The sequence below is a fragment of the Rhopalosiphum maidis genome, chromosome 4 (assembly GCF_003676215.2).
Source record: "Rhopalosiphum maidis isolate BTI-1 chromosome 4, ASM367621v3, whole genome shotgun sequence".
In the NCBI taxonomy this organism is placed as follows: domain Eukaryota; kingdom Metazoa; phylum Arthropoda; class Insecta; order Hemiptera; family Aphididae; genus Rhopalosiphum; species Rhopalosiphum maidis.
In genome coordinates, this window is record NC_040880.1 from 9,839,175 (window position 1) to 9,853,570 (window position 14,396).

Below are 14,396 nucleotides of genomic sequence, written 5' to 3' on the forward strand. Positions count from 1 at the left end.
TACGATGGCGAGTAGTTACTGTTATAGACGTATATTTAAACCTTGTAAATCTGTATTAACTAAAAGAAAATACTTTATATCATTAAGTTTATCACTTCATTTATCTATTACATTTGACGTCACATCAAGTATCGATTCAGAGAGGACAAAATAACAAGCCAAACTTAACGAACCAGGAAATGAATTGTAACCGGGATGTAGACGGACAATACGCAGTGGACCTACGTTTTTCGGGATTTCCTAGTACTAATCCAATTTGCACGTCTAAAAATTAAATAGGTAGGTATATATAAATAATTAGTAATTGATTAACTACCTACTTGTTCAAATTTCAAAATTCAGTCTATATATATCTATCTAAATTCTTAGAAAAATAGTCTGCTACAGAATATAGAATTAAAGATTTAGATATATAGTATCATTGAAAAAGGTAAATAACTTTTAAAAAAAAATATGTTATTTCATGTCAACGTCAAATAATATAAAAAAAGTTTCAAAAACATTAATACTTTTCGATAAATTAGATGTTTGAATAATACAATATACCTATATTTTTGTATTATCGTATTGCACATAATAAGGCAATCGGTTGACGATTAGAGTAGAAACAGGGCCGGCCCAATGCAGCAGCAGTTTAGGTAGCCCCCTAGAGCGGCTCTAGTTTAATGGCGGAATGAGCCAAATTGATTTAATTATTATTTTATCTAGAATTAAATAGCCTAGTTATTAAAACCCAATAATACCCCGTTGTAAATATTACGGTTTATTGTAAATAATAAGAGTTTTGTACCAAACGTAGCTGTAGCACTCCGAATTATTCTAACGATGCCTGTATCGGTTGCATCAGGTGAAAGAAGTTTTTCAAATTAAAAATAATTCACAACTATTTGAGGTATTCTAGCTACAATCTCTATTGAAATATAAGCGATAAAAACTTTGAATTCAAAAATGTATTTACTGATTTTGCACAAGAAAAGGTTCAAAAAATTAATTTAATTTAATGTATTTTTAATTTTGAAGTTAAAAAATGTTTTTCAATGTATAAATAAATACTTATTATTGTTAATGTATGATAACGATAATGAATGTATGACGTCGGTTAAAAATATGACTTGTACTATTTTCAGAACATTTATTTTAATTTCATAATTTTTATATTTTATAAAAAAAAAACTGAGGTCGGTCAAAACATTTTTTTTTTTTTTTTACATAAAAACAAGGGTTGATCCTTAAAAAAAATGAATGTCCATATTTTATATAATCCCCTCCTCTCTAAAATATCAACTTTTGAATAGGGCAGCGTATATTAGAATTGCCCGCGGTGGTGAAAAAAACCTAAGGCCGGCGTAGTACGTAGATTGCACGCGTTTATATCGATGACATTGATTTATTATATTATAAATGGACGTTTACTATCACAGCGCCATTACTATAGCTGCTATTACTACTACTACTACTACTACTACTACTACTACTACTTATTACTACTACTACTACTACTACTTATTACTACTACTACCACTACTACTACTACTACTATAGTAGCAGGTACTACTAAAAGCTGCAACAACAATCTACGACTGATATAATAACTATTCTCTTCACTCATGTACACTCCCGCTGAGTTTTCACACCACGTGCTCTGCTGTGTGTTCGAGTATTAGATATATTATATTTTCATCTTCTCCCTGTAGACCGCGTGCGATACACACGTCTTCGTCAAGTGCGCGGTACGCTTGACCCCACTCGCGGCTATAACAACATCATCTACACGTACACGCGCACAGATTAAATGGCCCTTGTTGTGCGGAGCGGACTGTCAAAAGTCGGCGGAGTAATGGTTGAAAACGATGGTTCGTGATAAATCTATAAATACGCGCAGGTAACTACGCAACAGAACGGTAGCCGGTGGCCGAGACGAGAGGGACTGGCCGTACCTATAAACCGGGCGATTCATCATTGGAAACGTTTATGAAACTTTTTAGCGAGTTCGTGATGTCGGACAGTTGACTGCTGGGACCAGCGGGGGAATGCCCAGAATTATTATCGTTATGAAATACGTTTTGACGAGTCTCGGACTTTGTGCGTGTGTGAGATAGCGTTTTGTTTGCGCGCGTGTGAGAGTCTCGAGCTACCTATTATGAATTTTATACATACGAGACTGTATAAGTACTAATAAGTCTTTATTTTTATCAGTTTTTTTTTTTTTTTAATTCCACCACTTTTACCGGGTAATTTACATAAGTTAATTTCTATTTACCACTTAGGGATGAAGAAACCGCGGAGACTGAGAACCGACGAGTTACCGTGGTCACACATACAATGCTAATATACTATATTGGCCAACGTACTACGTTTAAACGTGTAACTGCAGCTATGCTATACTCCTCGGATCGTCATTACGTTACCTACGTTTTCCGTATGCCCTGAACCCGGTTAAGCGTGTTCAGATATTTGACAGTATTACACGATATAATATGTACCTATATACATATATTGTATTACTTAAAAAAATTGTTTTCGACAATGCGCGAAAAGTCTCCGCACTTAAATATCATATTCAAAGTTAACGTAGGTATTCTTCTGATGTCATGTGGCAAATTAAGCAGCAGATGGAAATGCGTGCAGTATGAAAGTTATTTTCCTTTAAAGTTTTACTCGTTAACTGTTGTTTTCTATCTAATGCATTTTCTCATCAACATACAACTGTTTTTTAGCCGTTTCTCGATTAACGATAAACCGTTTTCTGGAAATAAATTTATGGCACTTAGGCAATAATTATGGTGTAATTTAGAGAATTTTAAATGTTTGGCACGTACAGTAATTATTATTTACCAATTAGACTTCATACGAATTTTTTTTAACAATATATATTGAGCTAATTTGGTAGAACCTATAAAGTTATAACATTTAAAAAAATATTATTAATAATCATCAAACATTTAAAGTACAATAATAATATAATTTACAAGAATAAGACGCAAATTATATCTAATAAATAAATAAAACCAATTAAAAAAAGTATGAATAATAAATAAAAAGGTTATGTCCAATAAATCCTACTTATATAACTTTATATAAGCACTAAATCGATGACGAATTTATTTCTTTTTTTATCAGATTATGAAATTTGATGAGAAAATTATAAGTTATATTTTTTTGCGGTTTATGTTTCTACGTATAAAATTAAGCAATTGCATACGTTAAAGTTTTGTAACATTTACAAATATTCACAAATCACAATGAAGTAACTCACAATACGGTAAGCTGAGTAAACCAGTAGCTATATACCTAATTGATTGACACCAATGAATACTGCAGCTTAATAGTATGATCATGATGATTGTGAAAATCTTATAACGACCTTTTAGCAGGTTATATGCTAATTTACAAAGCACGCTGACAGTAAAGTTGTGATCATGATTTCATTTCAACATTTGAATGTGAAAATATTCAACGGGTTTATAATTTGTTGCATACTTATGGGTTATTATATTTATAGTAATAATTGTTATTTAATGTTCTGAATTAGAATATTTTTTGGAGTATTTTTATACATAAAAAATCGAAATTTAGACGAATAGTTGTATGTTATAAGTAGAGGTTTCATTTTTTTTCAAGTGTACCTATGTACTATTAAATGGAAGTAAAATATATTTACGATTCGTGAAAAACAGAATTCATAGAAAAAATTGCATTTTACGTAAAAAAGCATATTTAGGGGTTAGAGAATATTTGAAAATAAAAAAAAATAATTTTATTTTTTAAAAATTTTTTCGATGAAAATAATTAATAACGGTATTACATAATATTATTTTTAAATACCATTCATAAACCAATTGATTTTTATTGTACACAAAAAAATAAAAATGAAAGGAGTAGTAAACCAATATTAAGCGGGTATCCCAATACTACCCACTCTGTTCACCTGAACTTTAAAGTTTAAATTCTTATTACTCATAAACTACTCATTCGAATATCAAAGGTATGTATCAAAATACTCAATAATATTTTATTTCAGAATATAAAATTAATAATGTATGTTGTCATTCGCACAAAATAAGCAACTAAAAAATATATAACGATAAAAAATACCAAACATTTCGTTTTATTTAGACTAGAAATCATGTCAGAAAAATATTTTTAAAATAGTTAATAGATTTTTAAATATATAATGAATGTTGTATGATAAAATAATCACGCAGTATAAAAATATTAAAAATGTGTTCAAATTATACGGATTTTAGATAAATTCACCTAAACGGACTGCACCCGTAAAATTCGCTCAATAAGGTCACGGTATAAAAACCAATACATAGTTATATAACTATCACATTTAGGTAAATATAATTTATAATTTATAATCTATATAAAGCGTATTGCACACTCGAATTGATTCGTTGTCCGTTAAATTACATTTGGCGCCCTCGTCGAAACATTCGAGATTAGTTTTTCTTTTTGAATTGCCGTAATTATAGTGTAATGATTTTCTCGTACACGCGTAATCGCTAACCATTTTTCATTTTACAAATTTATTGGACGTTTGATTACCATAATCTTCATCAAGTGAGCTGCAGGTGCTTTATGTACGCTGATGTGTACTGAAACATATATCGATGTGAAAAAATAATTATAACCATGGCGTTTATTTAAAAAAATAAAATTTATCGAAGTACGAAACAAACAAAATTCCGTTCAGAGACAGCGTGTAGGTTTGCTCTATATTTGTATTGTATTAGTACTAGGTACTATGTAAATATATCGAATATTATATTGCATTTTTTAAAACGAACTCTGATCATGACAGTAATTCAATATTATACTATTCCATCATCACTATTTCAGATATCAAACACTATGTCCCTGCAGTGCTTACTGTGCCTAGAATGCACTCCGTTATAGAGTTTACCTATTACTTACTAAAAATAATTATATTTTTTATTGGATATTCAAATGTACACTATATCATAATAGATATTGTTTAAAATATCTACATTTTTTACTGTCACAAATTTATCATAAGTATTTAATTATTTAAGTAGTTTAGATAGATATCTAAATGTTTTTTTCAAATACACTTTTTTTTTATACGATAATATATTTATTTTTAAATTAATAACAATTTATTTTTCGTTATTCGAAACGAATCATGCAATATGTTACAGATACCGAGTACACTTTTCTCACTTAATTTTTCGTGGTTCAGGATAGTATGGTGGATTTTTTTTTTTAAATTTATCTATAACTTGAAATCGATAATAGATAATTGTATTCATCACTGATTCTGAGCGTAACTGGATCGAGTCTGTATGGTACTGGAATGATCACTTATAGATTGAGTTATTATAAATTGTGCAATGGACCAATAAGTAATAACTTAAGTGTGATTACAAAATCAATTCAGAACCGTAAAGAAGAAATGTACACACAAACAAATTATACTGTTTAGTACTTTGGTGTATTATGGCATATACTAAAATATAAGATAGGTTTATTAATATGTATATACTTTTATAAGAAATTTTTTTTTTTTTTTTTAATACCATATATATTCCATCGAATACGGTCTTGTAATAATATTTATTGCACAACAATTTATTGCTAAGCGCAACTCAATAAAAAAGTATTAAGTTCAAACCATTTTGTAAGTAATATACTAATATAATATATGAAAACATTATTTAAGATTTAATACGGAGAATCGAAATATTTTAAATAACAGCTGGTCATTAAGACACTTATTACAAGCATCCAATAAGTTTGTAAACTCTTAATTACCGTATATTATATATTTTAATACCTACATGGACCATTAGCAGATAAAACCGCTGTATATTTATAATACAAAATATTTAATAACCTTATTAATTATATCAGATTATTGTTCATCGGGCCTAATTAGTCTAATGACCGTTTCCAAATGTATTAAACACCTTGTATTTTATCACATATGGTTTTTTAACTTCGATATTAATAACACCTTAGAAAAGGCATTATAATATTTGTTACATAAATTGTATTTATAAAAATATAAGTATAAGAGCACTCTTGTTGTTATTATTATTATTACTCATATCGCATCGATCATCCCTGTGTAAGAATTATAGTATTGTGAATTTAAATGATACCAATTCATTTAAAAACAATTCTAAAAAGTGCTCGTTTTTACAATGCTCACAGACATTTTTCCAGATTTTTAGACTCAAGTTAAAGACTATTGTTAAAATCTTAAAATGAATACCAAGTATTTTTAGATTAATCGTTTGATTTATAATCGTGCTTTTTAAGAACTGCGTTTAAACAAAAGTGTTAGTCTAACAAAATATGAAACTATTAACACCATTTTAAATCATTAGGTATTCGCTTCGCTAAGAATCTAAAATGATATATAACAAACATTAAAGAGAATGTTTGCAATAAAACTTCTAAGTCATTGTGAAAGGTATCGTTTTAAAAATATCAATAAGTGATGGCTATTATTAAGATGGACATAGGAAAAAATAGATTAAGGTTATTATTTCCTATGGGTAATTTTTAGTGTTCAATTACGTATGAAAATCATTTAAGTTTTTAGGAGTAAGCAAGTAATTTGTCTTGCGATAAGTAATGTATTTTTATTTTAGAAAATACTGTTTTCTTAAAATGTAGTACTTTAAAACTTTCATGACGTGGTATATACAATAGTTGCCTGCAAATTATACTTCAATTTCATAAAGTAGTACATTTTTTATTACTTTGCAAGAAAGTTTCAAACAACTGCAAAATTTGTTTTATTTCCATCATTTATAAATGTGTGGTTGGTAATCATCACCATTACATTTATTATACCAACATTTTTATAAAAAAAAAAATTCAAAGTTATCTATAATATTAGAGCATAATATATACTATTTTAAAATTACACCAATTTTATTTTATTTTTGAAATTACTTTTGCAATAAAATTAATAACAAGGTAATACGTTTTTCACTTCAATAAAATATATATTTATAGCAATCCGGTAAAGTAATTTATTTATTTAGATATTCTTCTTATTTTTAAACATTATAACAGTTTAATGCATACATGGTACACGGAGTGAGATCAATACATAATATTCTATTTATTTAGGTTGTATTTTATTGTAAATAAATATATTTGTTCCATTAATTATGTTTATTGTGTGAACTATACCTAACATATAATATGATAGGTGAAATAATCTTGCCCTAGGTGAACAAAAAAATAATCTAAAATCATATAATACATAATATAGGTATAAGTGTATAGTGTAGAAACGATATTATTGCGATCTTTAACACAGTACTATCTTTTAAAGAGAGAACATTGACTTATTAAAAGTGGATATCTCAAGTATAAATATATAGAAATAATACTAATAATAAACAAATATTGCACAACTTTCATTATTGCGTATAAATAAATAATCGACTAGTAGGATTAGTTACGGATATGGGTAACGGGTATTAAAAACAATCGTGTCCACTGTTCATGTCACTATATTACATCGGTGGCGATGTCATTGGCCTTTTGCGGGTCAATTTTATATACACAAAGCCAAATAGGTAATACACTAATATATAGTCTATTCGTAATGTATATTACTGTATATTTCTCGGGGTTAAACGATTCGTATCTACTTAACCTGCTGCTGTTATATAAGATTTACAGTTGTTGTAGTGAAAATAATAATAATAGTATGTATGCGTATTTTGTGTTTAATCGCAGCAATAGAAAACGCCTGTTTAGTTCATAATATAATATAATTTATCATATACGCACGCACTAACATTATATAGAGTGTATCTTTGTCCATACATGCCCACCTACTTAGGACAATATATTACGTTTGAGCCCCATGTACCCATTTACACACAAATTGGTCCGAAAAATAACCTATAATTAACACATACAAAAAAAAAATGTTTAATTTTAACTTTTTTCTTCCCATTTTACAGGATTATTAGGACAGTCAGTTCATATTATGTCAAATAACTATTATAATAGTTAGAGTATTTGAGTGCTGAAAAATTATTGAATACAATGTATATAATAATAACTATTTAAAACCATACTTACCATATTTTTTGCAAAATGTATTATTTATCTTGTTCTTTATATTATTATTTTTTGTTAAATATCGCTACCAAGTACCGATTTTATATATGTTATTGATTTTACCATTTGTATGAAAATATTTATCTAATCATACGTTGTAATTATTTCAGTAATAAATTACGTATAAGTACAAGATATCAATAAGAAAATCCAATATCAACTAGCTGTTTTATCGAACTTAATTAGGTATTTATAGAAGTATTTCTGGACGGAATTCATCCAAAAATATAATAAATATATATCATTGCTAAATACATCTGAGGTGGCACTACTATTATTATTATTATTAATTAAAGATTAACAGAAATTTAAAAAAATTAATTCTATAGATACAAAAAAAAGTAGATAATATTATATATTATATTTATTATAAAACCATATAAGTATGATACAAGGGTTGGTTACCTATATTTTATAACTAAACTTAAGGTAGAAGGTCGAGTGGTCACCTACTAAATGAATGTCTCTAACTCCATAATAGTTATCCGTACAATAACAATATTCTATACTTGAAACTTACGAGTATTACAACCTACAGCTTATTACTGCAGAGTAATTTTTTTAGTTGTTTAATATTTATATTTTTTTATTATCGTATTTAATAAATTCATTATAATAAAAAATATGGGTACTTACCAAATACAACACATACTTTAAGTTAAAACAATATTGATAAAATAATTAGTATTAAGTACTACAAATTAAAATAGGCACTCCAAATACTGTTTTATAAAATAACTTTGCTAATATTTAACTCAGAATAATAATACGTTCACAAATTCGTGACAATGAAATTGTGTAAATATTGATCACTTTTCTGTACTTTATTCGAGCCGACACAATCCGTCGTTCGTTTTTTGGTCAAAAATGAATAGTGTTGTCATTCTAGATCGTATAACATCGCATAATATTTAAATACGAGTGTAATAATATTGTGTAAACAGCAGAATACTGTATTACGTTGGTTAATCATTATAACCTATACGTACATCGAATCATATGCGTATACTAATCCGGAAATCACTTAATAGTCGCGCACACATTATATTGCACTCAAATCTGTGTCAATTCCAATAACGTTTGAATGTGTATACGCTATACTACGCGTATGATGTTATAATAATAAAATATTTAATACAACGCCGTAGGTGATAGACATATAATACTATTACATATGATGATTATAGATAATTTACTAACTAAAAAATATATGTTATACAATCATACTTAACTACAATGTTATTATTGTGCATAGCAGATTGTCTTCCGTTTAAACGTAATTTGTATAAACGTGTCAAGCGAGCGTTTTGTTAGCTACTCAGATATTATATTATAAATTCAAAATATTAGAACCACTGCTTACGCAATATTCTGTATTCACATATCATACACACACACACACACATACACAGATGCTAATATACGAGTATTATGGATTTGAACGAATAACGTGAATACGTGACTACGTAAGGCAATCTCACCCCGCTGTTATGCATTTATTCAAATTCTGATTTTAAGAATCGATGCGGTATTTGATTTTTTATGACACTTAAGGACTATCCTGTGGCGATATAAATTGTTTTTTCCAATTAAAATATACCTTTTTACTCAGAAACTTAAAGTTTCTGGTTTGTTTATATTTTAGACAATGTTGTATTCAAAATGAAGTTCGGCGAATATAATAATTTCGGAGATATTTTAATTTATGTAGACTAGTCAATTAGATAGTCTATCGAATATTAACCTGTACTATGGTTATACAATTTAAGAACAAAAAAAAATGAATTCGATTAAACTCGGTTTTGAAGTTTATAATATTAATATCATCCACATCCATTTAAAATAAACGTTATTAAATTAGGGTTGGACACTTTCAGAAAAAAACAAATCGAGTTTCTCGAAACAGACTTCTTCGAGACTTTCCTTAAATTCTATAAAATCTCTTAGCAATTATTATTTTAAATATGAGATCGTTTAAATTACGTATTTTGTTTTTTTAAACCTCCTTAAAGAGCTCAAATAATAATTGAAGTACGGGATAATATAATATCGTTAGCATCAAAGACGGGCGTCGTGGACGTGCGATGAAAAATCACCAGTAAATCAGTGTACACTGCAGCTGCAGTAATGGGTGTAATATACTGTGTGATTTCATTTTCATATGCCTACAATCGCAGGTCACAGCTCTCGCTCGACCGCCAGACGGTCCGTGAAGATGCCGCGCGAAGGTCGTCACCGGAAAACACTAGTAATAATAATAATAATGATAATAATAATAATAATATATATCATAGTGTTACAGCAACTGCCGTCACTGTGACGTACAGGTATGCGCTTATCCCGAACGCGTATATGGCAATATGGACGGGTAATAATATTATGATATATTATATGTTTATCTCGTATTTTCACTCCGTTTCGCCCACATCGCACGCGGGTCACCGGTCGGGGTCGCCGCCGCCACTGTTATGTATTACGTATTATTATACATATCTGGAGAGGTATATTTTATACGCGTATGGGTACGCGTTGTTTTTTATTCCGTTGCGCGGCGCGGAGAAAGGTGTGCGCGGCGGTCGTGATGGGCGAAAGTGCTGGTCGGATGAAATTTCGTGTTGTTTCGTATTTAATTTGATTTCTGTTATTTTGTTGTTTTATCATTATCAGACGCCCGAGCGCGTGATTATAATAATATGCGGCGGGTCACCGCGCGCGCGATCGCCATATCGTTACGGGGCGAACGCTGCGACTATATATTATACAGTATAAATTATTATTATTATTATTTCGCGTTTCCCATTGCTCGAATCGCCGCCACGGTCCGGCCACCACTCGCTGCGGCCGTATTAATTATTTAAAAAAAAATACATAATTCGCGTGGTAGGCGAAAGTCTCCGGGTTAAATCGGTGGGCTGGAATTCGAAGGATTCGTCTTCCGGCCGATCTAATCGGCAGAGCTATTACAAGCTACAATAGTACCTATATATATATATGCGTAAACGGCGATGCCGCTGTGCATATCTATATACTTTATATGACTGTGACAAGGTTGAAGGTAGCAAAAGAAAATATGCAAATTATGATACCGACGGCTGCTGCTATTGCGGTACGTTCTAAGAACAATGTGCATCGGCGTTTCTCATAGTACCTACTGTTGATCACAGGCACTTAATTATGTCGGTTTTTATGTTATCAAGATTTTTCGCGCTGGAAACCCTCAACAATACCGATAAAAGCGTAGGTAACGGAAATAGAAACGAATAAAAGATAAGTATGAAAATTATAAAAAAATTGAATTGTATATTTCGTATTAATATAAATCATGACAACAATATTATTATAATTATTATGTGTTCTAATATAAGTCAGCTATTAAAATTACGATAGCGTATTATATTGCATGTACGCGTTTAGAAATTGAGCTTGAGTCTAATAAAAAAAATAATAAAAATATAATATAAAATCGCGATTTTCGTTAAAAAAAAAATAAAAAATATAAAACACAAATAAAATAGTTTACATGGATATTATATAATATGTTACAATCGCATTTTTTGGGAGGGAGGAGCACCGGAATTGAGGATAGGGATGTAGTATTAAGGAGATATGGGGAGGGGATGTTTGGGGGAGCATTGTGAGTGGAGGGTGGCCACGCTTCTTGAAATATTCATCGACCGTGGAAAAGTAACAATCAACGGTTTCCCGCGGTCGTCGGCGCGAAGCGTGTACGCAAGGATGACAATATATTATAAAATCACGTTCGTCTGGAGCACCCTAGTAAGATCCGCCGGAACTTGGGGCACCGTAACTGGCCGATGGGCTGGCGCTCGGGGATCCGTAACTCGCCGATGGGCTAGAGTAGCTGGAGCCTGGGCCGCTGGAGGACAGGGATGAGATGCCGGAATGGCCGACTGAGTCACCGCTGTAGCCACCAGCCGATGTGGGTCCGCTGAAGCTGGACGAGCCGGAGCTGCCAGCGTAACCGCCGGCTTCCTTTTGGGTCTTGTATTTGATGAAGTATACTTCCGGTTTGGATGGCGTGGTTGGTGCCGGTGTCGGGATGGAGATTTGTGGTTGGTCTTCGGGTTTCTTGACCAAAACGTAGATCAAGGTCTTCTCGGAGTCTTGTTGTACTTGTGGTATGATCGGGGCGGTTGGGGTTGGTGGGGTTGGGGCCTTGATGAAGATGATCTTGTAGTGTTTCTGGGGTGGGGCGACCTGTTGGATTTGTTGGGGTGCGACGTATTCTTGTTCTGGGGGTGGAACGTGCACGTAGATGTGTTTCTGGACGACTGGGGCGGCCGGGGCGTAGTTGAAGCCAGATGAGAATCCGGAACCACCGCTAGAGAATCCAGAACCACCGCTGGAGAATCCAGAACCACCGCTGGAGTATCCGGAACCACCGCTGGAGAATCCAGAACCACCGCTAGAGTATCCGGAACCACCGCCTGAGTGTCCACCGCCAGAATATCCACCAGAGCTGATTGGGCCGCTGGAATAACCAGAGCTGACCGGGCCACTGGAGTAACCAGTGCTGATTGGGCCGCTGGAGTAACCGGAGCTACCGCTGGCGTAGCCGGAGCTTCCGCTAGCGTAACCGCTGGAGCCACCGCCTGAGTAACCACCGCCGCCACCGCCGCCCAAGAAGCTCAGGCCGGTGCTTCCAGAGTAGCCACCTGACGAGGATGGTGAGCTGTAAGAGTATCCAGCTTCGGGTCTGGCCAGTGCCAATGTCGCGAGCGACGCCAACACCTGTAATAACACGTAATAATCGTCAGTTAGATACTTATGCCAATCAATAATAAATCTTCAAACATCAAATTTGCCTGGTACTTGAAAAAGTCAGATTCGATATTTTACATTTTAAAGATACGATCGAACTCATGCCGATAAACCCATTATTAAAGTTGAAGTGAAGTTTGGTTTATGAAAAATGTTAATGCTTTTTTTTTCATTATTATTAATATTACTTGATAGAATAAAAAATAAGTGTAAAAATCGTAATTTTTTTATGTTTTAAACGAAGTGTCTAATAATGTTTGTAACGATGAAAAAAAATCTAAGTTTTTTTAATTTTAAAATTAACTCTTAAAGAATTTAACGTTTGTAAATCTATAAAGTGTTGTACTCACTACAAAGTGTGTTTTCATCATGCTGGATATTTTGAACACAAGCTAAACACAAATGCACCACTAGAATAAACTGATAGTTGTTCACTCACGGTAGAACGGCTAACTGATGATGAGCTAAAGTTAACGACGCTTCTTATACACCTGGGAAACGGACAACTTGGATGCGGGCAAAACATTCACTTTTTGTAATTCGTTTAGTAACATCAACTATCACTCTCCTTCTCAATTTTTCTTTCTTTCGTTCACCTTGTGATAGTGCGCTTCTTTGACCCTGTCGGCCGACCACCGTTCTACAATAATAGATAGGTAACTACATTTAATAAAATACCGCAAAAAAAAAAAAATATCTAAAAATGTTAATAATATTAGTCAATTTCTACGTTTTTAATATATTTCCTACACTATATATTTATATATGTGTATAAATATATATTATATAAAAACCTATAGTAAAATACTTTGAGCATTTGATGTTTGGTTATATCTTTATATAAATAAAAAAAAAATTCCGACCAATTTAATATTGTTATGATTATAAATATTACGTTTTAATATTTATAATCATAACATTTTATAAACGCTGCATAAGTTTCTATGCATAATTTTTATTATTAAGTATTGTTATTTTTCAGGTGCAAAGAATTGTTTTGATTAATAATAACCAATTGCTTTCAATTCACTGCAGATAAAATGGGGGATGACTGTATCAAAAAATGCTTTAAATATCAAAAGTAACAATAATAAAAAAGCATTGTATCAATTTACCTTATAAATAACAAAATTAGAATAACCTAAAATATATTTTATTATTTATAGTTTATATAAAAATAAAATAATTTCTTTATTATTTAAAACAATTTTTTTTTTTTAAGACTTTACAAGCTGTGTAATACAAAGGCACCAAAAATATATCATCTAAATAGATTAGATAGTTGTAGTATGCATAATACATATTTATGAAACTCTGACATTCAATAAGCATTTATAATTTAGTTTAAATCACTTTTATGAAAAAATAAAAATAATAGGTACATTTTGACGAAAATAATTAAAAAATTTAAAGGTTAAGTAGGTAGGATTTGGAAATAATTGATCATTTTGCTGATATTATTTTAGCCTCTCAGCTGTATTATATACTAAAAAACT

General features: G+C 31.1%; 1 protein-coding gene across 1 annotated transcript; it reads right to left on the minus strand.

Moving 5' to 3' along the window:
- Window positions 1–11,392: 11,392 nt before the first annotated feature.
- Window positions 11,393–13,405, minus strand: LOC113554025 (serine, glycine and glutamine-rich protein). The gene is made up of 2 exons (XM_026957676.1): window positions 13,251–13,405; window positions 11,393–12,870 (listed from the first exon to the last, which is right to left on the minus strand). The coding sequence occupies exons 1-2, from the start codon at window positions 13,269–13,271 to the stop codon at window positions 11,893–11,895; spliced, it is 999 nt and encodes a 332-aa protein (XP_026813477.1). The 5' UTR covers window positions 13,272–13,405; the 3' UTR covers window positions 11,393–11,892.
- Window positions 13,406–14,396: the final 991 nt, after the last annotated feature.

Coding starts and splice junctions, on each gene's coding strand:
- LOC113554025 (XM_026957676.1), bottom strand. CDS start 13,271: ATGATGAAAACACACTTTGTA. Junction 12,871..13,250: donor TGATGAAAACACACTTTGTA/GTGAGTACAACA, acceptor GTGTTATTACAG/GTGTTGGCGTCGCTCGCGAC.